The 24,915-nt window shown below is 44.1% G+C and overlaps 2 protein-coding genes across 3 annotated transcripts in view; one reads left to right on the top strand and one right to left on the bottom strand.

Annotated features, from left to right (window-relative positions):
* The window catches only part of Dgcr8 (DGCR8 microprocessor complex subunit), a 33,165-nt gene extending 31,110 nt beyond the window's left edge, over positions 1–2,055 (bottom strand). Inside the window, exon 1 of one of the 2 annotated variants that reach the window (XM_041678398.1) lies at positions 1,934–2,055. The gene's annotated coding sequence lies outside the window, so the exon portion shown is untranslated. The remainder of the gene's footprint in view (positions 1–1,933) is intronic. The other variant, XM_041678399.1, reaches the window with a different exon arrangement.
* On the top strand, positions 1,390–23,891 carry LOC121464808 (bcl-2-binding component 3, isoforms 3/4-like). The gene is made up of 3 exons (XM_041677905.1): positions 1,390–1,419; positions 1,570–2,310; positions 23,395–23,891. The coding sequence occupies exons 1-3, from the start codon at positions 1,390–1,392 to the stop codon at positions 23,464–23,466; spliced, it is 843 nt and encodes a 280-aa protein (XP_041533839.1). The 3' UTR covers positions 23,467–23,891.
* Positions 23,892–24,915: the final 1,024 nt, after the last annotated feature.

A 24,915-nucleotide genomic window follows, 5' to 3' on the forward strand; every position in this document is an offset into this window, starting at 1 on the left:
AGCCAGGCCAGCACGTCTTCAATTTTTATCTTTTTTATCTTGAGAAACAGGATACTGCACAGAAGGTATCACTGATCCATGGGTAGAAATGGCAGCCAACCCTCACACAGGCCCTGTTCTAAGGACTTCAGGCAACACATCCAGCACTGTGACAGAAAGGTTAAACAAGTGCTCAAGGTCACAGAGCTAGGAAGTGGTAGAGCTGCTTTGCCACCCAAACAAGCAGGCCTGAGTCTGTATTACCTCAGTTGTACATCATCTTGCAATTTAAAGAATTCTTCACCAGGCCTTTAATCCCAGCACTCGGGGAGGCAGAGGCAGGCAGATTTCTGTAAGTTCAAGGACAGCCTGGTCTGGAGTTCCAGGACAGTCAGGGTTACAGAGAGAAACCCTGTCTGGGACGAGGGGGGGGGGGTCCTCTGTGTCCAGAAAAAGTACTAAGACGGTGATAATGGGAATCAAATTAGAAAAGGGGAAAGAATTAAAAGGCTCATCAGGTGGCGTGAACCAGGACTTTAAGTTGCAGTTTCTGAGAAACAACAGTCTGTTGTTGGAAACAGGTGGCAAGGCTTGCTGAGAAATGCATGAAGGCCTAAGAGAGGCACCAAGGTGACGTTAGACAGCCCAGAAGGATTGTTCTGGCATGGCCTGTGACTAGAGCTTGGCTTGGATCAAACTACTTGGTGTCAAAGCAATCCATGACAAAGTGAAAAGAACAACTAGCGGCAGGAGGTTAGCGATCAGAAAGGAGATCCGCGTTGGAGATGGAGATTTGGAAGATGTCAAGGAAAGTTGATGTGAAAACTAGAAGCGATCACATGGGAGCGAAATGATGACAACAAAAGGCTAAAGCTGGACAAACCAGTCAAAATCATCCTTCCTACAAGGTAAAATTGCAACAACCACTGTCAAGTGCCTGCTCCCCTGGCCATGTAGAGTTCAAAGGGTAGCCCTTCCTGCCCTCCAGCCTCACTGTTCTTCAGCTGATTGAACCTGTGGATGCAGCTCTTGCTTTGTCAACTGGACTGGGAGCAAGCAGCTTACCCAACACACCTGGACAACTCCTACTTAATGGACTGGCATGGATATAGCGGTGGTGACCAATGCTACAGCTGCAGCCTCCTGACCAATCCAAAGGCAGTATGACCTCATCAATTCCTTTGTCACCCTGCAAATCCTCTTCTTTGAAATTACAGGCCACACTTATTAGACCAGCCATTTGCTTACTCCCTTTGGTTAGTGGTGGCTTACATTGGGGACTGAGCCACTTTCAAGACTGGGAGTCCTGTTGAAGCCAGGAGACAGTGGGCCCCTCCTAGTGATTGGCTGCCACAAGTCAACAACCCTACATAGGACATCTCTGCATCTGGCAATGGGGTACATGCAAGCATGCAAGATGGCAAACCAAATTCCTATCACGTAGCAACCCGAGCCCACTGCATGATTTTACTTGACAGGTATCGCTGTCAACAGGTTGCCACTTCCCATTTATTCTACCACGCTCATTATTACTGTAAAACCACATCCTGAAAAACTACACGACCACTTCATCCACTGGCAATTTGGAAGAGACTTGGGCGGTTTGTCGGCTTTTCCAAGCAGCCCAAACAGGCAAGAGTTCAGGACGAGAGGTGTCCCTGCCCACACGTCTCCCGCCAGAAGGCAAGGCGAAGCGATGGCTTCGGGCCCACCAGCCGAGGGGTTTCGTTACCAGGCCGACAGCACCCTACGTCCACGACGCCTGGGCTCCGGGCCCGGCCGCCGCTGCACAAAGGCCGCGACTCCGCGTGGCCCAGCCCGCCTCGCGCGCTGCGCCCCGCCCCGAGCCCCGGCCTGCGGCCTCGCCCGGGAGGGGAGGAGGAAGGGAAGGGCGCAGCCTCTCCAGGCCGCAGCGCCCGCTACTCGCGGGGCGCCCCTCGCGCCCCGCACCTACCTGTGGCGCCCGCGACCTGCCCGAGCCGCCCGCAGCCCGACCACAGACGGCCGACCCTCACCGCCCCGGCGCCGCCGCAACCCGCCAAGGCCCTCGCAAGCTCTAGGCTCTTGAGACCAGCTGCCGCGCGGACGAGCGGAGGGCGGGCCTTATCGGCGCGCGACCAATCCCGGCGCACGGCAGCCGCGCATTGGGGGAGCCGGGAGCGGGCTGAGGAGGCCGCCAATCGGCGGCGCGAGGCGCGCGCGGCCCAATTGCGAGACGCGATGGCGGACGCGTGGGCGGGACCAGGCGCCAGCCTTGAGGAGCTAACGACCGTGGCCCAGGCGGGACTAGGCGCGCTGAGGACTGCGGCCGCAGGGAGCGCCGGGAGAGAGGTGCGCGGGGGCTGCCGGGAGCCGGGGAGCGCGGGAGTGCGGGGAACGGTGGGAGCGTTTCTGTGAGCCGGCCTCTGCTGAGCTTAAGTCACTTTGGCGTTTGCTAATGACAACGGAGCTCCCGCTCAGCACCGTCCCCAGGACTAAACTGGACCGCCTATCCCAGAAAGTCATCGTACAGATGCGCGGTGCTGAGGGTAGGAAAGTTTTACTTGCAGCGTCACCACACCGGGAAGGACAAAGGTCTCATAACTAAAAAAATCTGTTCGTTGTGCGTCCTAACATCCTCGGTGTCCAAAAGGGAAGAGAGACAGAAACCAGTGTGGGGGTTCCATTAAGAGTGGTCGGGACCCTTTTGGTTCGGCGTGAACCGTAGTTTGGTCTTACAGAGCTGTGTCAGTGCCAAGGACCAAGAAAGGGTGATTTTGAGCCTTAACCTAAGATGTTCTTCAAGTCTTTTCTGACACCCGAGGGAGCAGTATGTAAGACTTAGGGGAACTCTTTAGGACGGAAATGAAGTAAATGGACTCAGAAACAAAATGGAGTTAACCAGGTCCGTTCCTGAGCACTTCAAATCCCTCCTGTCAAGTCTTTACTCCACTACTATTGACCAGGGACTACGTTGGGGCTAAATTGCAGTAATACTATCCAGAACCTCGAAAAAAATAAAAATGGAGAAAAGGACAGGTCACCTTTAGGTTCTCATTCCAATCAATAAATATAGGAAAAGTGATGCAAGACTGTCTTCTGTGGGGCAAACATTTGAATAATTGCTGCTGGACATGAAAATCATATGGGTGCTAAAAACAAGGCTAAAAAGTGACAAGTTGCTTTGGGTTCTAGAGATGGAACCCAGTGTCTCACCCACACCGAGCTATGGTAAAAGCACTGAGTCTCCCGTTTGGGAGACTGTGTGTATTTTAACACAGTTCTAAAGCTTCTCCCCAAAAGTCTTAGCAATTGCAAATGGTAAAGCGCTTTACAGTGGAAAAGCCTGGAAGACTCCACTTTAAGAAAGGCCACCAGCTGTAGGAGGCACGGACGTTCTTGTGCTCAAGGGTACCGGGGATGTTAGCCTACCGTGTTATTCCTTGAAGGAAGGGGATGTGTCTGTTATCCACTCAGAGCTGGGAGCAGATGTGCAGCATTCTAGCCTGGTGACCTTTGCGCTAGAGACCACACCAGACCCTCCCCCAGACCCTTATAAGCTTGTTTTTCTTGCTCAATCTACAGAACCTACCTTTATGGAAGGTGTCACATGTACTTTACAAAGAGTTTAGCTATAGTCACTTCCAACCTTTATTATGCTTACTTTTGTTCCTCAGAGAGATTTATGTATGCTGTATTGCGCACGCAGGATTGAGTTACCACTGTAAGTGTTGGAGCTCGGATGGACAGGGATCCTGGCATCAGGAGCCAAGGAATAACACAAAGTCACTGTGAGCCCAGCTTGAGCTCCACTCCAGGGAAGTCCCAATGCAAGTGTAATCACTGCTCCAGCAAAGAGAGGGTTTCCCCAGCAAAGCTGTTACAGCTCTGCTCCAGAGAAGTGTTATAGCTCTGCGTAGGTCCAGTGAAGTGTTTGCCCCGCTGGGGGAAAGTTTCCCCAGCGAAAGTTCTGCTCCACCCTCTACCCTGCTCCACTCTGGTGAAAGAAAGCTGTTACAGCAAGTCTCTGTTCCAGCCAGATTGTCACACAGCACAATAAACCTCACAATTTATTGGGAAGGAAAAATCAAGGAAGGTGGCTGGCTGCCTCTGCAGCTTTGTCACCAAGCCTCAATTCCTGGGTCACAGCAGCCTTTAGCATTGAAGGCACAGCAGTGCAGATTGCCATCCTGGGAGGCTCCATGAGCAGTGTGGGCCTGGGTAGCTGAGGAACTTGACCTGTGCCATGTCTGAAGGCTGTACCATGTTATCTCAGGCTTAATGGAAAGGTCTTCACCTAGGATTTTACCACTAGTGGATTCCAATTCTGTGAATTAGCACCCCCGCACTCCCCATACTCGTTTTCCACCCCAGGCTAAAAACAAAACAAAACAACTTATTCTCCCTTCTCCCCTGCTCCATTTATACCAAAGAAATCATAGGTGAGCCTCCTCTCCCATATTAAACGCTCAAGAGGAATTTCCCAGAGTGCAGTGCCATGCACACCATATGTACACAGAGGGCCCGGGTATCTACCAGTCCACTGAAGGGACTCAGATACAGAAGATGGGTAGCTAGCCTGCTGACTACAAGTTTATCCCTACACACTCCAGTCCCTCAACTTAATTACTAATTTGTCAGGAAAGAGGTCATGGGTTCATTACTTTTTAATTAAAAGAAAGATTACCTCAGTTTTCACTCCTTAGACATGGATGTAGCTACCTTTTTGTATGTCATTTTTATTGAGTTAGGGTATACATGGTGTGATAAGAGTATGGCTTTGCTATGTGATTTGCAAATGGGAATGTTACTATGAGTGTGCACCTTATGTTTTAATTTACGCTATAGATGGATTATTTAATCCCCAATCACAAACTTTTGCCCTGCATATATTAAAGTATTTATTTCATCTATTAGATTACTGTGTTTCTCAGAAAAAAGTGAGAAGCAGCAAAAAACTGGACAAAATACAGAGCTTACATAGGGTTTCTGGGGGAGGGGCTGTAGTAATAAGAGCGGCAGGGCTGCGTCCCCAGCACCCCGGCTGCCTGCTCGGCTAGCTTATGCCCCAAAATAATTACACGGACACTGTATTCTTTTAAACACTGCTTGGCCCTTTAGCTCTAGCACTTACAGGCTAATTCTCACATCCCGACCAACCCATCTCTAATAATCTGTGAGAACCGGTCTTACCAGGAAGATTCTAGCCTAGTCCATCCTGGGTCAGAGCTTCATGGCATGTGTCTGCCCTGGAGCAGAGCATGGCGTCTCTCTGAGGCGTCTGCTCCCGAGAGGAGAGCTGTGGAGTCTGAGCTCACTTCCTCTTCCTCCCAGCATTCTGTTCTGTTTACTCCTCCCACCTATCTTCTAACCAATAAAATGGGCCAAGGCAGTTCCTTTATTAGCCAATGACCTTCCTCCATCAAGGGGCTTTCCAAGGTGGCTTGGGATTGGTGGGTTTTTGTGACCTGATTCTGGGTCAAGCTTAGGGATTGGTGGAGTTTTGTGCTCAGGGATTGGTGGGATTTCAAGTCCTTATCCTTGGTCTTGGGGTCAAGTCAAAGACAGGGTGTTTTTCCTTGGCCCTTTTTACCCTACAATCACCACAAAAGTTTTCATCAGATTCCTGAAGTTTGAACCAACACCATCTACTTAGTTGTATTGAACTGAACTATCTTTGTCACTTGGCTGGCAATGGAGGTCACAGAGACCTCCCCTGTTAAGTCTCAAACCCTGGACAAATGACTGAGGTGCCTATATAACATATCAAAGGACCTGGCTGCCAGGTTCTTCCAGCATCCCTCAGTCCCTACCTGTTACAGGATATGTCTGACATACCCCACCCTCTACCCTGAACTCTCCAGGCCAGAGGCTGGGCTGCCCTTCCCCCAGAGGCTCTTCCCTATGTGATCCAGATGTTTTGGTTACCTACCTTTTGTGCCTTTGGACTCCTGGCTGCTATACATGGTTCCTGCTCTCCCCTCTCTCTTCCTCTCCTCCTTTCCCCACATGGCCCCTCTCAGTCTGGTCATGTCCACTCTGAAATCCTCCAGATGTCCCCACCTCTAGCTATGCTCTCCCTTTTATCTATAATAAACCTCCTCCACCATACCTAGGAGCAGTCATGTCCTTTCCTTTCCTTTTTATTTCTTTTTTCATTCACCACCCCCAACCTGCAAGTCCAAATTTACCCTCTCATTAGGTGCACTGAGGCCAGCAAAATGGCTCTATAGGTAAAGGCACTTCCTGACAAGCCTGACAACCTGAGTTTGAACTCCCACACCCATACAGTGGAAGACGTAAACAGACTCACAAGTTGTCCTTTGACCTCCAAATGGGTGCCACAACATGTTTGCCCCTCCCCAACAACATAACAAATGTAAAAACTGTTATTAAAAAAAAAGTTGATTTGAAGCATGCCTTTAATCCCAGCACTTGGAAGATAGAATCAGGTAGATCTCTGTGAGTTCAAGGCCAGCCTGGTCTACAGAGTGAGTTTAAGGCCAGCCTGGGCTGCAGAGAGAAACCCTGACTCAAAACAAACAACAAAACAAGATGTCTTGGAATACCTCTCACAGGATCATACTTGCCTACAAGTGAGGAGTGAGTATCCCTGAAAGAAAGAAGCAGAAAATCTCACAAAAGCAGAAATATCCCACCAAGTTTAAGACCAACCTGGTCTACATAGTGAGTGTCAAGACCATCGTGAGATCCCATATCAAAACAAACATTATTATACCGCAACAGAATTAAGAGAGAAAAGCACTAACCATTGTATATATTGAGGGTCTCCTGGAAAACACATAGGTTCACTTGTAGATATTTCTGGCCCCAAAATCAAAGCCTGAATGAAGAAAGATCAGATAAACTCAAAATCATAACTATTCAGTAAGATCACCAGACCAGAAATGGGATCCTAGCTCAGAAAAGGAACATAGTAGGACAGTTGATAAAATTCAGATTGTACCAGGGTTTTTCTTGTGGGCCACTAACTCCAAAATTATGACATGGAGACTTCTAATTAATTTTGGATACTTGGCCTTAGCTTAGTTCCTTTCTGGCTAGCTCTTTTAATTTAAATTAACTGGTTTCTCCTTATGTACATTTTGCCTCGGGGCTTTTTACTTTTCTCACTTTCTTGCTGTCTCTGTGTCTGGCTGGTTGGCATCTGCCTGGTTTTTTGCCCAAAGTGTATCCCTTATTCTCTCCATCTTTTCTCCTTCTTCCTCTTTCTTCTTGAGCTTAGATTTCTGTTCCTATTAGTCTCTCTCCATCAGCCCTGCCTATCCTTTCTCCTGCCTAGCTATTGGCCATTCAGCTCTTTATTTCATCAATCAGGTGCCTTAGGCAGGCAAGGTAAAACATAAACACACTTTTAAAAAAAATATTTATTTATTATGCATACAGTATTCTCAGTACCACAGCATTAGGAAGGCTGAGAACCATTGCTCTAGAATCACCTAAGAAACAAACCTCGGGCACGCCTGTGAGGGATTATCTATTAGTTCCTGGTCATGTGTATCAGGGATAATTTTGACTGTGTTAATTGTTGTTGAAGAGCCACAGCACCATTTGTTTACTTATTTAGTGTTGGTGGGGTTTTTTGTTTGTTTGGTTTGGTTTTTTGAGGCAGGGTTTCTCTGTATAACAACTCTGGCTGTCCTAGAACTCACTCTGTAGACCAGTCTGGCTTCAAAACTGAGAGATCCGTCTGCCTCTGCCTCCTGAGTGCTAGGACTGAAGGTGTGTGCCACCACAGCCAGCCAGCTAATAAGTTATCTTTTATTCCCTTTCAGGTAAAAACTGTGGGGGTTTTTTTGGGGGGGTGTTTTGTGTGTGTGTGTGTGTGTGTGTGTGTGTGCCATTTTAGTGCTTAAATGTGGGACCTCCAGGAATGACCCATATTTCGCCAGAGGTGTTAGGTACCAGCATGGGCCCCTGGACATGACAGTCCTGTGTTGCTTCCTTAATTGGATATTAGTGAGCTCTTAATAGGACTCAGACTTCTTTTGGCTTAGTCAGTAGTTCATTTCTTTGTTTATTTTAAGCTGGTTGCTTGGATCCTGTCTTTTTGTCGTTTCAGAGCTGTTGTTTTATTTTTGTTTTCAGTATATTTATTAATTTGCTAGTGTTCAATCTTTTTCTCCTGAGCTCTACCAATACAGTATTCTGAGTTTTTCTTTGATGGTTCCTTACTGCAACTGTGTTGCTTTTAGGTTGGGAGTTCTATGAGTGTCTGATCATAAAGATTTCAATGATATCAGGCACTTCTTTCTTCATCCCACCAGGGTAGAGAAAGAACCAAGGGGAACACCCCTGATGAATAATCACCTCATAGGAAATGACAAAGGGTACCCCATTCCTAGGTTAGAAGGAAATTTACTCCTTAGCAGGGACGATACAAATAAGGGTAGACCACTGAATGAAATGAGAATATGACTGCTCCTAGCTGGGTATGCTTGATGAGAAGGTTTTTATTATATATATGAGGGAGAGTACAGAGCAGAGAGAGAAAGTAATAGACTAAGGATCGCCAGTAGACTGAGATGAGAGAGGGGGGGCCCAGAAGAAGAGAGGGTGCCAGGAGAGAAGAGGCAGGGCGGGGGGGGGGGGGGAGAAGGGGCCAGGAAAGAGGTGGTCAGGAGAGAGGGTCCAGAGAGAGAGAGAGGGCCTAGAGAGTAGGAGCCAAGAGAGAGGGACAAGGAGAAAGTCAAGAGAGGAAAGGGCAAAGAGTTCATGGTTGAAATGGCAGACCTTTTTTTTGTTGTTGTTTTGTGTGTGAGACTGGGTTTGTTTGTGTAGCCTTGGCTGTTTAGGAACTTTGTACACCAAGCTGCCCTTGAACTCACAGGTCAGCGTGCCTCTGTCTCCCAAGTCCTGAGATTAAAGATGTACCCACTACTGCTGTGATATTTCCTTTGTGTTTTAACAAATAAAGCTTTCCTGATGATCAGAGTGCAGGGCCAAACCATTAGAGGCCAGGCTGTGATGGCTCACACCTTTAATCTCAGCACTAGAGAGATAGAGATAGGAAGGATATGGCTGGGCTGAGAGAGAAAATATAAGGGGGAGGAGGCAGAAGCTCAATGCAGCCTAAGGTTTGGTGGAGACAGATGCAGTCTGAGAACAGGATCGCTCCTTAGGTCTGAGCATTGGTAGAGGTAAAAGGTCTCTCTAGTGGCTTGTGCTCTGCTTCTCTGATTTTCAGCATTAACCCTGATATCTGACTCTGGGTTTTAATATTAATACCAATTAGAGTTTGTGCTGCTTCTGGTACCCAATGGATTCACAAAGAAACTCTTTACCTGTGGCTTTACAGTCACTGGCATAGGCTGAGGCTACATGCAGCCGGAGTCACTGCCTTACCTGATAAATTTTCCTTTTTTTTTTTCCTGGTGGGCTTTCCTTGCACCCCCTTCTCAGGCTGCTGCCAAACTAGGTAGCTGCCTTGAAATCTGGTCAGGCTTTTACTGTTCTTTGCAGTGGTAATAAGCTTCACATCTTCATAATCGTTGGCGGCAGATTTCGTTAGAAAATTGGGAAATCTTTTATTTATTTATTATGGTTTTGCAAGACAGGGTTTCTCTGTAGCTTTGGGACCTGTCCTGGAACTAGCACTTGTAGACCAGGCTGGCATCGAACCCACAGAGATCCTGCCTGCCTCTGCATCCCAAGTGCTGGGATTAAAGGTGTGTGCCACCACTGACCAGCAAATTGGAACTTCTTAAAGGAAGGAATTAGTTAAAAGGGAGAGTTTTTTTCCCCAAAGTTAAAAACTGGACACTCTGGCAGACCAGGATTGAGCCAACGACCTGACTCAGAGTCTGTGATCTCCACCAGAACCAGAGTGGAATTGAACCAGCTACCTAAGACACAGAGAGAACAAGCTCTACCAGGAGCAGAAGCCAGGAGCAAACCCAGTCCCAGGACATGGGCGGATCAGGACTGAGCCAGAGATCAGATCCATAGTCAGTGATCTCCACCACAACAGGTCCAACTCCAAGCCAGGGCCTTCTGCAGGAGCAGATCCAGACCAAGATTTATAGAAACAGATCAAAGCCAGTAGCCTACGCTAAAGTAGGCCTGAGACAGCAAATTCCAAGGGAAGAGACCAAAGCACAGGAACACTGAGCTACCTCCAGGAACAGGAATAACCAATGGGGTAACTAGAACTGTGACACTGACTGTACCATGAGTAACAACCATCTGAGCTTTGGATTCACTGGCACCTAGAAGATTATTCAACAGACTCTCAGACAGCCCCAACCACACCTATTAGCGGAAAAGATGAGTAGAAAAGGTAAGATCACATGAGCAACACAAAGAGCAACACAAGACCAGTAAAACCTAAAGACCCTACAAAAGCAAGACCTGAGCAACCAAATATGGATGAACCAGAAGAAAATGACCTAAAAAATAACCGCAAGAGAATGTTTGAAATTTTTAAAGATGAAATGAGAAATTCCCTTAAAGAAATGGAGGAAAAAACAAACAAAAAATTGGAAGATATCAGCAAATCATTTAAAGAAAACCAATAAAAAAGAACTCAAAACATATAAAAGAAACTATTCAGGACTTGAAAACTGAGATAAAAAATAAACACAAGCCGAAGGGATTATAGAAACAGAAATCATGAGGAAAAGATCAGGAACCACAAATGCAAGCATGAACAACAGAATACAAGAAATAGAAGAGAGAATCTCAAGTGCTGAAGATACAATAGAGGAAATAGACTCATAAGTTAAAGAAAACATTAAATCTAACAAAAGCCTAACCCAAAATATCCATGAAATATGGAACACCATAAAAAGGCCAAACCTTAGAATAATAGGTATAGAAGAAGGAGAAGTTCAACTCAAAAGTACGGAAAATTTATTTAACAAAATTATAGAAGAAAACTTTCCCTGCTTAAAGAAAGATATGCCTATGAAGATACAAGAAGCTTACAGAACACCAAATAGACTGGATCAAAAAAAAAAAGTCCTCTCGCCACATAATAATCAAAACACTAAACATACAGAGTAAAGAAAGAATATTAAGAGCTGCAAAGGAAAAAGGCCAGGTAATATATAAAGGCAGACCTATCAGAATTATACCTGACTTCTCAGTGGAGACAATGAAAGCCAGAAGATCATAGTCAAGCATTATGCAGACATTAAGAGACCACAGATGCCAGCCAAGACTACTATACCCAACAAAACTGTCGATTACCATAGAAGGACAAAACAAGATATTCCATGACAAATCTAGATTTCACCCAGCCCTACAAAAAATACTAGAAGGAAAACTCCAACCCAAGGAAGATGGCTACACCAACAAACACACACATACACACACACACACACACACACACACACACACAATTGATGATCTCATTACAGCAAATCCCAAAGAAGAAAAAAATGCTCAAATTAACATCACCAACAATGAAAACTAAATTAACAGGAGATAGCAACCACTGGTCATTAATATCCCTTAATGTAAATGGACTCAACTCACCTATAAAAAGGCACAGGCTAACAGATTGGATACGAAAAACAGAATCCATCCCTCTTCTGTATACAAGAAACGCATCTCCACCTCAAAGACAGACATTGTCTCAGAGTAAAAAGTTGGGAAAAAAATATACCAATCAAGTGGACCTAAGAAACAAGTGGGTGTAACTATCCTAATATCTAACAAAATAGACTTCAAGCTAAAATCAGTCAAAAGAGACAAAGAAGAACATTTCATATTAGTCACAGGAAAAATCCATCAAGAGGAAATTGCAATACTGAACAGATGCCCCAAATACAAGGGCACCCTCATATGTCAAAGAAACACTTTTAAAGCATAAATCATATATTAAACCCCACACACTAAAAGTGGGAGACTTCAACACTCCCCTCTCACCACTGGACAGGTCAATCAGACAAAAAAATGAACAGAGAAATAAGAGAACTAACAGATGTTATGACTCAAATAGACTTAACAGACATCTATAGAATATTCCATCCAAACAGAAAAGAATATACCTTCTCAGCACCTAATGGAACCTTCTCAAAAATTGGCCATATACGTGGTAACAAAACAAACCTCAGCAAATACAAAAAAATTGGAATAACCCAATGTACCTTATCAGATCACCAGGCTTTAAAACTAGAAGTCAACAGCAATACTAATTCCAGAAAACTCACAAACACATGGAAATTAAACAATGCAGACCTGAATTAATTGGTCAAGGAAGAAATAAAGGGGGTAAAGACTTCCTAAAATTCAATGAAAATGACCACACAACATACCCAAATTTATGGGACACAATGAAAGCAGTGTTAAGAGACAAGTTCAAAGCACTAAATGCCTACATAAAGAAGCTGGAAAAATCCCACACTAGTGAATTAACAGAACATTTGAAAACTTTAGGACAAAAAGAAGCAAACTCACCTAAGAGAACTAGACTGCAGGAAATAATCAGATTGAGAGCTGAAATCAACAAAATAGAAACAAAGAAAACAATACAAAGAATCAATGAGACAAAGAGTTGGTTCTTCGAGAAAATCAGCAAAAGAGACAAACCTTTATCCAAACTAACCAAAAGGCAGAGAGAGAATATCCAAATTTACAAAATCAGAAATGAAAAAGGGGGAAATAACAGACATGGAGGAAATGCAGAGGATCATCAGGTCATATTTTGAAAACTTGTACTCCACAAAATTGGAAAACTTAAAGAAAATGGACAACTTTCTGGATAAATATCACTTACCAAAATTAAATCAAGATCAGATAAACAAATTAAACAGAACTATCATTGCTGAAGAAATAGAAACAGTCATCAAAAGTCTCCCAACCAAAAAAAGCCCAGGACCAGATGGGTTCAGCTCAGAATTCTACAAGACTTTCAAAGAAGAACTAATACCATTACTCCTCAAATTATTCCACACAATAGAAACAGAGGGAACATTGCCAAACTCTTCTTATGAGGCTACAATTACCCTGGTACCCAAACCAGAGAAAGACAATACTAAGAAAGAGAATTACAATTTCACTCATGAATGTTGATGCAAAAATACTAAATGAAATACCAGCAAATCAAATCAAAGAACACATCAGAACCATTATCTATTATGACCAAGTCGGCTTCATCCCACAAATGCAGAGATGGTTCAACATATGAAAATCTGTCAATGTAATCCACCATATAAACAAGCTGAAAAATAAAAGCCACATGATCATCTCATTACATGCCAAAAAAGCATTTGACAAAATACAGCATCCCTTCATGATAAAGGTCTTGGAGAGAGCAGGGATACAGGGAACATACCTAAACATAATTAAGGCAATATACAGCAAGCCAATATCAAACTAAATGGAGAGAAACTCCCAGCGATTCCACTGAAATTGGGAACAAGACAAGGTTGTCCACTCTCTCCATAACTATTCAATAAAGTTCTTGAGGTCCTAGCGAGAGCAATAAGACACCAAAGGGAAATCAAGGGGATACAAATTGGAAAAGAAGTCAAACTCTCACTGTTTGCTGATGATATGATAGTTTACATAAGTGATCCCCAAAATTCTCCCAAGGAACTTCTACAACTCAAACACTTTCAGCAATGTAGCAGGATACAAGATTAACTCAAAAAAATCAGTAGCCCTCCTCTACACAGATAATAATAGGGCTGGGGAAGAAATAAGAGTATCAACACCCTTCACAATAGGCACAAATAGCATAAAATATCTAGGAGTAACTCTAACCAAACAAGTGGAAGACTTGTATGACAAGAACTTTAAATCTTTGAAGAAAGAAATTGAAGAAGACACCAGAAACTGGAAAGACCTCTCATGCTCTTGGGTAGGCAGAATTAATATAGTAAAAATGGCAATCTTACTAAAAGCAATCTACAGATTCAACGCAGTGCCCATCAAAATCCCATCAAAGTTCTTCAAAGATTTCGAAAGAACGGTACTCAACTTCATTTGGAAAAGCAAAAAACCCAGGATAGCCTAAACAATCCTATGCTATGAAAGAACTGGAGGCATCACAATCCCTGACTTCAAACTCTACTATAGAGCTACAGTACTGAAAACAGCCTGGTATTGGCATAAGAACAGACAGGAGGACCAATGGAACTGAATAGAAGACCCGGCTATCAGTCCACACATCTTCGAACACCTGATCTTTGATAAAGAAGCAAAAAATATCAAATGGAAAAAAGAAAGCAAATTTAACAAATGGTGCTGGCTTAACTGGATATCAACATGTAGAAGAATGAAAATAGACCCATATCTATCACCATGCACAAAACTCAAATCCAAATGGATCAAAGACTTCAACATACAGCCAGCCACACTGAACCTTATAGAAGAGAAAGTGGGAAGTACACTTGAACGCATTGGCACAGGGAACCATTTCCTAAATATAACCCCAGCAGCACAGACACTGAGAGAAACAATTAATAAATGGGACCTCCTGAAACTGAAAAGCTTCTGTAAAGCAAAGGACACAGTCAACAAGATAAAACGACAGCCTACAGAATGGGAAAAGATTTTCACTAACCCCACATCAGATAGAGGTCTGATCTCCAAAATATGCAAAGAACTCAAGAAATTGGTCATCAAAATAACAAATAATTCAATAAAAAAATGGAGTACAGACAGAGGAATCTAAAATGGCTGAAAGACACTTAAGGAAATGTCCAACATCCTTAGTCATCAGAGAAATGCAAATCAAAACAACTCTGAGATTCCATCTTACACCTGTAAGAATGGCCAAGAACAAAAACACTGGTGACAACTTATGCTGGAGAGGTTGTGGGAAAAAGGGAACACTTCTGCATTGCTGGTGGGAATGCAAGCTAATACAACCCATTTGGATGTCAGTGTGGCAATTTCTCAGAAAATTCCTCAAGACCCAGTAATACCACTTTTGGGTATATCCAAAGGATGCTCAATCGTGCCACAAGGACATTTATTCAACTATGTTCATAGCAGCTTTGTTTGTCATAGCCAGAACCCGGACTCAACCTAAATGCCCCTGGATTGAAGAATGGATAAGAAAAATGTACACAATGGAGTACTACACAGCAGAAAAAAATAACGACATCTTGAATTTTCCAGGAAAATGGATGGAGCTAGAAAACATTATTTTGAGTGAGGTAACCCAGACACAGAAAGACAATTATCACATGTACTCACTCATAGGTGGTTTTTAAACATAAAGAAATCCAGCCTACAAACCACAATCCCAGAGAACTTATTCAACAATGCGGACCCAACTCTGAGCTCAGGGCTCTCCGATTATTCCAATACACTTGAACACATGAAGAGACCAAATTTGCAAACTTGTCTAAAATAAAGGCTCTTTGCTTTTATATATGGGACCTGGTCTCCCTGTTGGTTTTGGGGGGACTTCACGGATCTGGGTTTAACAGTGTTAAGACTTTAACTGTTCAGTTTAACATAGTAACCAGTGGAGTTCTCATGAGCTGCTCATCTGGCTCTGGTAAAGCACTGACTATTTCCATCCTCACAAGCTCAAAGTTGAAAATTTCCTTTGGTTGTTTTCTAAGTATAGAAGTAAAGGTGCTTCTTTGTTTTTGTTTTTGTTTTTGTTTTTGTTTTTTTGGTTTTTTCGAGACAAGGTTTCTCTGTGGTTTTGGAGCCTGTCCTGGAACTAGCTCTGTAGACCAGGCTGGTCTCGAACTCACAGAGATCCGCCTGCCTCTGCCTCCCGAGTGCTGGGATTACAGGCGTGCGCCACCACCGCCCGGCTTTGTTTTTGTTTTTTGAGACAGGGTCTCTCTGCATAGTCCTGGCTGTTCTGGAACTTGCTTTTTAGACTAGGTTGGTTTCAAATAAAAGTTGCTTCTTGTTGTGCTAAAAACATCTCTGTCCAATCTATATCTATATATTCAGTCCTCTGGACCGAGGAAAATGTGCTAATACTTTTAACTCAAAATAATTTTGGGGGTCCCAAAGCTACTGTGACTCAAAGGCATGGGTCTACTGCTTTTTTTCTACAATGTGGATTTCTGTAGATTCCAAACAGCGGTAATGCTAATATATCTAAAACTTTTATCTCTTTTTGTAAACTTTAAATTCATGTAAGCTTCAGGGAATCACAGGTCAATGGACTCCAGATAAGTGCACCTGTCAATCAACAGCGTAAGCTTCCCCATGTGGGGGCACTTAGGCAGCCGCTTAAATAGGGAATTGGCACACGGGTCGCCCTGTGATTGGCTGCCACCAACAGCTGACACCAGACCGCATCGGGATAGGCTCAAGGATCCTCATCCACCGCGCATGCGGGAAGCGGGGAAGCGCAGCTCTCAAAGCCATAGCCAAATATGGAGTTGTTTATAACCAACAAGACAGAATGTCGGCGCCATCTTGTAATGGCGATCCTGTCTGGCTCACTACAGTTCCCCCTTATTGTTTGTAAGCAATGAGCGCAGGACTAACGTCATCCAATCTGACCCCCACCTCATGATGTGTTGGTCGATCGAGGATGGAAGATATTTTCCATGGACACACCTTCCCCTGTGCAATGGGTACTCGAGGAACCCCGGGGGTGCAAAGGCTGTGTTGCAGGAATCTACATTCGCACACCTACCCAAGTGCAATGGATCAATCAACAGATCCCATGGGGTGCATAGGCTGTGCAAGATGGAAGCCCTAAGCGCCTCTTAGTGCTGACAACCATATCTGGGGGAAGGAGCCACACTCCAGGTTAGCTAATGCCTGAGAGATTACAACCTTATCCCAATATAGCCTTATCCCTATTGGTCTGGGCTCGAAGGCAGCAAACCAACCACAGGCACAACACACAGCCACCCAGGCAGCTTGCCAAAAACATGCCCACGCAACGGAAAGCACAGGGACCCTTTCTCTGTAATGTTACATGCTTCTCCTAAAAGGGCCACTTTAGACTTATACATTAAAAATGGTAAATCAAGGTTTCTATCGGTGGTAAAAATCTGGGAAAAACTGTGGCATCATGCCGAACAGGCATCGCCTTTGGGAAGGCTGACAGGATTCCCCTTCTGTGCTCCTCCTTCCCCTGGATCCACGTCATCAGGGATGTCAGCTGGAACTTCCTCCAGAGACTCAGGTTCATCCTTAGGAACTTCCTTGATCATGCGTGTCAGCCGGCTCGGAACCCAAAGCGGAGCCTCTTGGCCCTGTGGAAAAACACATACAGCTCCCCTGGATCTTGCCACCGCAAGATCCGGTACATACCATTTGTTATCCAATACATCTTTCCACATCACATATTCCTTTTGTTCCATAGGGCCTGTTGCATGCTTTTCAGCTGCTGCAGTACCCGACTCATTCAGGTTTAAAAAGTTAAGTGTGAAGAGAGCAAGGGAGATTCTTTCCCTGGGGGAAGCGGATTCAGCTATTCCCCCTTTTTGTTTTTGTAGAATTTCTTTAATATTTCTGTTGGCTCTCTCCACAATACCTTGTCCTTGTGGATTGTATGGAAGACCTGTAATGTGGGTCACTTGGAGCTGTGCGCAAAAGGCACGAAATCCATGGGAGGTATATGCCGGCCATTGTCTGTCTTCAGGCATAGGGGTTTTTCCCCAGGCAGCCCAGGCTTCAAGGCAATGTGTTTTTACATGAGTTACCTTTTCTCCTGCTAGGGGCGTGGCATGAATAATGCCAGAAAAGGTATCCACTGATACATGTAAATATTTTAATTTGTCAAAATCAGGCAGATGGGTAACATCCATTTGCCACAACGCGTTAGGTTGCAGCCCTCTAGGGTTGACCCCAACATTAGGGGGGTATAAAAAGGTCACACATGAAGAACAGGCTTTAACTATATCTCTGGCTATCTGTCTGGAAATAAGAAATTTTTTTTCTAAGGGTATTGGCAGGCACATGCCAAAGCTTATGAAAATCTCGTGCTAATTCTACAGGGTCCGAGACGACCAAAGCCATGGACCGGGTAAGGCAGTCAGCCAAATCATTGGCCTCAGACATGGGTCCTGGAAGCAAAGTATGAGCCCGAATATGTCCAATGAAAAAGGGATTATCCCTTTGTAAAATGCATGCTTGAATTTGACATAAAATATTGGAAACTGTACTTGAATTTCTAACAAAGGCAGCCATCTCCAATGAGGCAACAGCATTTACCACAAATTTAGAATCTGAAAATAAATTGAAGGGTTCTGAAAATCTTTTAAAAACTTCCAGCACGGTCATACATTCCGTGACTTGTGGGGAATCTGGTCGAAAATCAAGCAAAATGGGTTCCCTACCTTGAATTACTATGGCACCTTTGCCAGTTTTGGAGCCATCAGTAAAAACAGTCAAGGCCATATTAATGGGCTTTTTAAAGGTAACCTTAGGAAAATACACTAAGTTCCTTTCCACAAAATTTAATAGGGGATGTCTTGGATAATGATTATCAATAAGGTTAGGAAAAGCGCAAACCAAAACAACCCATTCATTTACTGTAGCCGCCAATGTCTCCACCTGTCCCTTGGTATAGGGAATAATCAATTTATCTGGCATGGTTGCAAAAGATGTTAAGCAATGTTTTATCCCCAATACCGCTTGAGAAGCAACCAACTCAGGATAATATTGAATGGCTTTGGTACCTGAAGAATTACCATGGATCCACCATAAAGGGCCCTCTTGCCATAGCACCCCAGTAGGGTAATGTGCAGCTTTTAAGATGCATAAGAATATGGGCAAAGCAGGATTGACTCGGCACAATTGTGCCTAGTCATTGCTTTCTCCACCTGTTTTAAAGCCTTTTCAGCCAAGGGGGTCAAAGTTCTGTTCGAATTAACATTTGGATCACCTTCCAAAATAGAAAACAAGGGCAACAACTTTGTCCGGGGGATGTTTAAATACCCCCTAATCCAATTAATATCCCCCAATAATTGTTGAAAATCATTAAGTGTCCTCAAATGATGGGTGCGAATGGAAATCTTTTGAGGGGTCACCGTCAAAGGGGATATAATTGCCCCCAGAAATTTTATAGCAGTAGTCTCTTGGATCTTATCGGGTGCCAAGACCAGGCCCCAACATGTAGAAAAATGAAAATAGATCTACATCCATCTCCATGTACAAAATTTAAGTTTAAATGAGCCAAAGGCCTTAGCATATAAAAATTATGTTGAACCTCACAGAGAAAAATTTTTGAAGCGCACTTTGCCACGTCTCAAACACAGCCTCAGTGGCACAAACATTGTGAGAAACCATAAATTATATCTCCTGAATTGAGAAGCTTTTGTATAACAAGGCTAGAGTGGGAAAAGATCTTTATTTATCATAAACCCATTTTAAAAATATGAAGAACTTAGGAAATTAGCTATTAAAAATTAATCCAATAAAAATATTTGTTATAGACCTAAACTGAAAACTCTCAACTGACGAACTTAAAAATGACTGAGAGACATTTAAAAAAATTCTCAAACATAACATCCTTTAGCCATCAGAGAAATGTAAACCAAAACTTTGAGATTTTACCTTATCCTTGTAAAAATGACCAAGATTAAAAATTATTACTAACAATTTATGCTTAAGAAAATGTGGGTAGGGAAAAAACTCCATTGCTGGAAGTGTAAACTGGTGCTGGAAGTGCATACTGGCACAGCCACCTTTGGATCATACCTAATATTGAAAAACCTGGATAAACCAGACTCCCTCAGCAGGAAGAAAAGAACCAAAAATCCAGGGCCAGCCTGTTCAGCGACCCTGCACCAGGGACCAGCTGAAGACAAAACCAGACCTTGACCTCGAAAAACAGATTTCTTAGCTGCTATTATCACAGTACTGTTTTAGGAACTAGCGGATTACAACCTTGGGAGTGGTCCCCTTGGGAGTGGTCCCTTTTCTCAAAAATTTTTTCTCCTGGTCACTTGGGGTCGAACTCCTCCCCCGCCAACCAAGGCCACGTGCCGTGCGCGTGACCTCAGCAAGGACGGTCTCCGGCGAGCTGTGTGGGGGCCGCGCCATCCCTAGACCTGAGTGAGAGTCTCCCCAGCATTGGGAGTCTCCCATTATGTCTATTTATTTAAAATTAGGCAAATATCTACCTCAAAACTCAGCAATACCCCTTTTGGGCCTAAATACAAAGTTGTTTAACCACAAGAACATGTGCTCAGCTTTGCTTGGAGATGTGGCTGAGCAGAGCAGCTGGGCCCGACCATTTAAGTTAGTGAGCCAGACCACGGCTGTGCGGTTGTGCTGTGCTTCTACGCCCTGAGGCCCATGCTGGGAGTGGCCTAGCGTTCTAGCCTGTCGGTCCTCAAGGCAGGTCCCTTGTTTGCAGCTTTGCATCTTGGAGCCGCAGCTGTTCACATTCTACAAAATCTGGAGGCCTCGGTAACTCAAACTAGAAGAATATAATTCCCTTTCTTAGCACATCTTGTTTAGCGGCCAGATCTCTATCGAGCCTATCATAGGATGACACATTAAGATTGCCAGAAGCGGCTTTCTCCAATTCTTCCTCCTCCTGAGGGTCTAACTCCTCCTCAGACCGATCCAGGCCCTCAAATTCCTCGAGCGCTGGATAGAGGGGACCTCTCCCCTTCTCATTAGCCTCTCTTTTAGAGAGGTTTGTATCAGGATCCTTTTCTTTTACTTTTTTTCTTTCAGGCCTTTCCAAGTTTCCTCCCTTTGAATCTGAATCTGAAAAACTGTTCTTGTGTTTAATGCGGGCCTTTCGCCCCTCTCTCGGAACGTCCACGTTGTTCCCTGCCCTGAGGTTGCGGCCGGACTTACGGCAGTGCAACCAGAGACAGCAGGCCAGTACAAACACCACAAACGCCATGAACACGAGACCAAACACCCAAGAACCCACTCCCGCAAACAGCATACTTGGGGAGACTGAAATTAACATACTGGGAGAAACTTACCGATGTCGCCACTCCGCAGAATCCTCTTCGGCCCTTCGCCTGGCGACCGAAGTTCCCGGGTTTCGGCACCAGCTGTGGCGGACCTCTCGACCAGCGATGATTGATGGGGAGCATGGAACGAGAGGGCGGGAAAACGAGGGACAGGGAGCGAAGGGGCAGGGAGCTAAGGGGAGAGACTGAGGTAGTTGGGCTGCATTTAGGAATTCTGAGTCCTGGATGTATAATACCTGGTGCCAGTAACTGAGTAAAAGCCTCTTCTTTGTTAAAATTTTTTTTTTTTTTTTTGGTTTTTCAAGACAGGGTTTCTCTGTGGTTTTGGAGCCTGTCCTGGAACTAGCTCTTGTAGACCAGGCTGGTCTCGAACTCACAGAGATCCACTGCCTCTGCCTCCCAAGTGCTTCTTTGTTAAAATTTATTAATGATTAGAGTGGTGAATCTCAGAAAGACCACAGACCCACAATAACTGAGCCATCTCTGGAATCCCCTAAGCCCCAAAAAAGAGACTTTAAAAAAAAAAAAGAGCAGCAACCAGGCATGTTGATGCATACCTTTAATTCCAGCACTTGGAAGTAGGTGGGTGTTTCTGGCCACCGAGGCTAAATAATGAGACCCTGTCTTTTTTATTTTTTTGAGGCAGGGTTTCTCTATATAACAGTCCTGGCTGTCCTGGAACTCACTCTGTAGACCAGGCTGGCCTCAAACTCACAGAGATTCATCTGCCTCTGTCTCCCGAGTGCTGGGATTAAAGAAATGCACGACCACCACACCTGTCTTTAAAAACAAACAAACAAACAAACAAAAAAACCAAAGCAGATGTCAACTCTGTCTCTGATAGGCAACAGACAACAACCTTGTAGTTTAGCATCATGGACATAGGGTATCTGACATTGTTATATTGTCATAAATATAATTTGAATTCTATAATAAGTTGATACATTTGTATTTATACGTTGCATTGTCTCATGAAAGAAAGACTTTCCTAGGTAAGAAAAAAATCTCTCCTTTTAAAGTAAAGGATTTTTCCAAAAGAGAAAACAAAAGGTGAAGCCAAAGGGGATATTAAAATGGTGTAAAATGGGGTGTAAAGGGACTGGAGAGACCTCTGTGTTTAAGAGGGCACACTGCTTTTGCAGAAAACTGCTTTCCACCTCCAGCTACGCATGTCTGACAGCTCACAAACACCTGTAACTCTAAGTCCAGGGATCCAGCAAGTAACTCACACAGTCACACACATACATAAGAAAAGAAAATAAATCTTTTTAAAAAGCAACTAGTTGGTTAGATTTTATTCAAATGCAACTTTATGTTTTCTCACTGGACTGAAGACTTCACATACTAGACAGCCACAAACTTAGTATAAGGGAAATTCTATTAAAAAGAATTATTCCTATTTGGGGGCATTTCTACTAAATTACATAGTCACTATAAAACTTATCTTAGTGAATATTAAATCTACTTATAAAATTTGGTCTGTTGTACTAGGTTTTCATTATACCTATCCTCCCTCTACCCTGACAGTCAAACAAATGGTACTAATTGTCCAAACTGAAGGCAGGAAGGTTGGACAGATGGCTCAGCAGTTAAGAGAACTGGTTGCTCTTGCAGAGGTGATTTCCAGCACCCACATAGCAGCTCACAAGTGTCTATAACTTCAATTCCAAAGGCTCCAATTCCCTCTTCTGGACTCCCTGGGCATCAAGCACCATGTGGTGCACAGGCATTCAGGCTACACTCATACATAGAAAACTGTCCTGAACCAGAAACTCCCATTGGTTCTAAAATCACAAATTACCTCTTAATTAAATAGTTTGTGTTTTTTGAGACAGGGTTTCTCTATATTACTTTGGTGGCCCTAGAACCAGACTGGCCTCAACTAACAGAGATCTGCCTGCTCACAGAGATCCTCCTGTCTCTGCCTCCCGAGTGCTGGGATTAAAGGCATACATTACCACGGCCCAGCAAGACTTATTTATTTTATGTGCATTGGGTGCTGGGAACTAAACCCAGGTCCTCTGCAAAAGTGACAAGTGTTCTTAACTGAGAAGCCATCTCTCCCAGCCACACAAGAGACTTTTGAACATGGAAACTAAAAATGCAAAGTTGGTTACAGGGTCTTCACACAGTGAGTGCTCAAGAAACAGAACAAAATGGACCAAAACTAAAATCAATGTATTTTATCAACTAGAAAAGGACTCATGCCGGGCAGTGGTGGTGCATGCCTTTAATCCCAGCACTCGGGAGGCAGAAGCAGGTGAATCACTGGTGAGTTTAAGTCCAGCCTGGTCTACAAGAACTAGTTCCAGGACAGCTAGGACTGTTACACAGGGAAACCCTGTCTTGAAAAACCAAAAAGAAAAAGACTCATTTCAGGGGTAGAGGGGGAGGGTCTGTGGAAGGAGAGGAAGGGGACTGAGAAGAGGGGAGGGAGTGGGAATTTGGATTGGTATTTTTTTTTTACGTTGCCATATTTATTTACAATTTTATTTAGTAATAAGAGTTCAAGAGTTTAATCCAGTTTCAGATCAATCTCCTAAACAATCTTCATTCTGTTAAAGGGTTGAATTAAATATTCTCATTTCTTAAGAAGCTGGTGCCTCACTATGAAGAAAGGAGCAGCAAATCCAGATCCAAAGTACACAGTCATCATCGCCAGTAACCGCCACTTGTTTTCCACCGAAAATGGCAAATTCTTTCCACGGCCCTCCTCGTAGTGGCTGCAACGGACCACGGAGGTGATGAACCTCAGACACTTTGGCCCAACATGGTGCTGCTGGAAGCTCAGCAAGGGGCGCAGGGGTGGACGGCGGAGATAATGGCCGCACCACCACAATCCTCTTCCTTCACGACCTTCGGATTGGTATTTTTTTTTTAAGTAATAAAAAAAAAGGAAAAAAAAGACTCATTTCACTCTGGAGGAAAAGGACCTTACCATACATTTCTAACTACCTCCTATGCTACCAACACTTGAGATTAAAGTCATGCATCTCTTGTTTTTTTCTCTGTGTAACAGTCCTAGCTATCCTGGAACTATCCAGGATGGCCTTGAACTCACAGAGATCCACCTGCCTCTGCCTCCCGAGTGCTGCGTTTAAAGATGTGCATCACCACCACCTGGCTAAATAAAGTATCCAGTATTTTTTGTTTTGTTTTTTTTTCAGGGTGTGTGGGGGGGGTCCCAGACAGGGTTTCTCTGTGTAGATTTGGAGCCTGTCCTGGCACTTTCTTTGTAGACCAGGCTGGCCTTGAACTCACAGAGATCCACCTCGCTCTGCTTCCCTAGTGCTGGGATTAAACATATGCACCACCTGGCCATGCATCTCTTACCTCAGACTTGTGTCAGCTGCTTCTGACAGCACATCCATATGGCCGTGGTTAAGACTGAGTCATGCTCACCTTTGACCTTACTGGTAAACAAGGACCCTAAGTAACTGAGTTTGAAACTCCTGACAAGTCAGGCATGGTGGTACTGAGGTACTGCGGAAGTTAAGCAGGCAGACATCTGTGAGTTCAAGGTCAACCTGGTGCACATAGTGAGACCCTGTTTCAAAGACACAAAAAATGACTCCTTTGACAAGATTTCTATCAACTCTCACTTTCTGTATTTCTTTGATACATTTAAATTTATGTATTTTAAAAATTGTCTAGGATATCCTAGATGATAAAAGGGCAGTCTTGGTTTTAGTAAAGCTACTAATGGCCTTTCATTAATCATGTTTTTGTTATGGCTGTTGCTCACTCAGACCTTCTTCTGAGCCAAGTCTTCGTGTTTAAAAGGTTCAAACGCTCTTTTTTCCTTCAAGACAAGTTTCTCCTTAAAGCCCTGGCTGTCCTGGAACTTGCTATGGAGACTAGGCTGGCCTCGAACTCACAGTCTACTGTTTCTGTCTTGTGTGTGTGTGTGTGTGTGTGTGTGGTGTTTGAGTGCAAGGCATGTGTGCCATAAGAATGCGACAGAGAACAACTCAGGAGTGGATTCTTTGTACTGAGTTCCAGGGATCGAACTATAGTTGTCAGTGAGGATTTTTTCCCCTCCAAGCCATCACTGGTCTAAGATTTCACCTTTAAACAGGTGTCTGCCCAAGACCTAGTAAAAGAGGGCTTCACT

The sequence above is a fragment of the Microtus oregoni genome, unplaced genomic scaffold (assembly GCF_018167655.1).
Source record: "Microtus oregoni isolate MIOR12 unplaced genomic scaffold, Mior012 000029F_ref0000214, whole genome shotgun sequence".
Lineage (NCBI taxonomy): Eukaryota > Metazoa > Chordata > Mammalia > Rodentia > Cricetidae > Microtus > Microtus oregoni.

Bases quoted from the DNA above. Each gene is read 5' to 3' on its own strand.
- LOC121464808 (XM_041677905.1), top strand. From the start codon at position 1,390: ATGCAAGATGGCAAACCAAATTCCTATCAC. The intron at 1,420-1,569 runs GTAGCAACCCGA...GCAATTTGGAAG, and splicing joins GCAAACCAAATTCCTATCAC to AGACTTGGGCGGTTTGTCGG. The intron at 2,311-23,394 runs GTGCGCGGGGGC...TCATTTCTTAAG, and splicing joins CAGGGAGCGCCGGGAGAGAG to AAGCTGGTGCCTCACTATGA.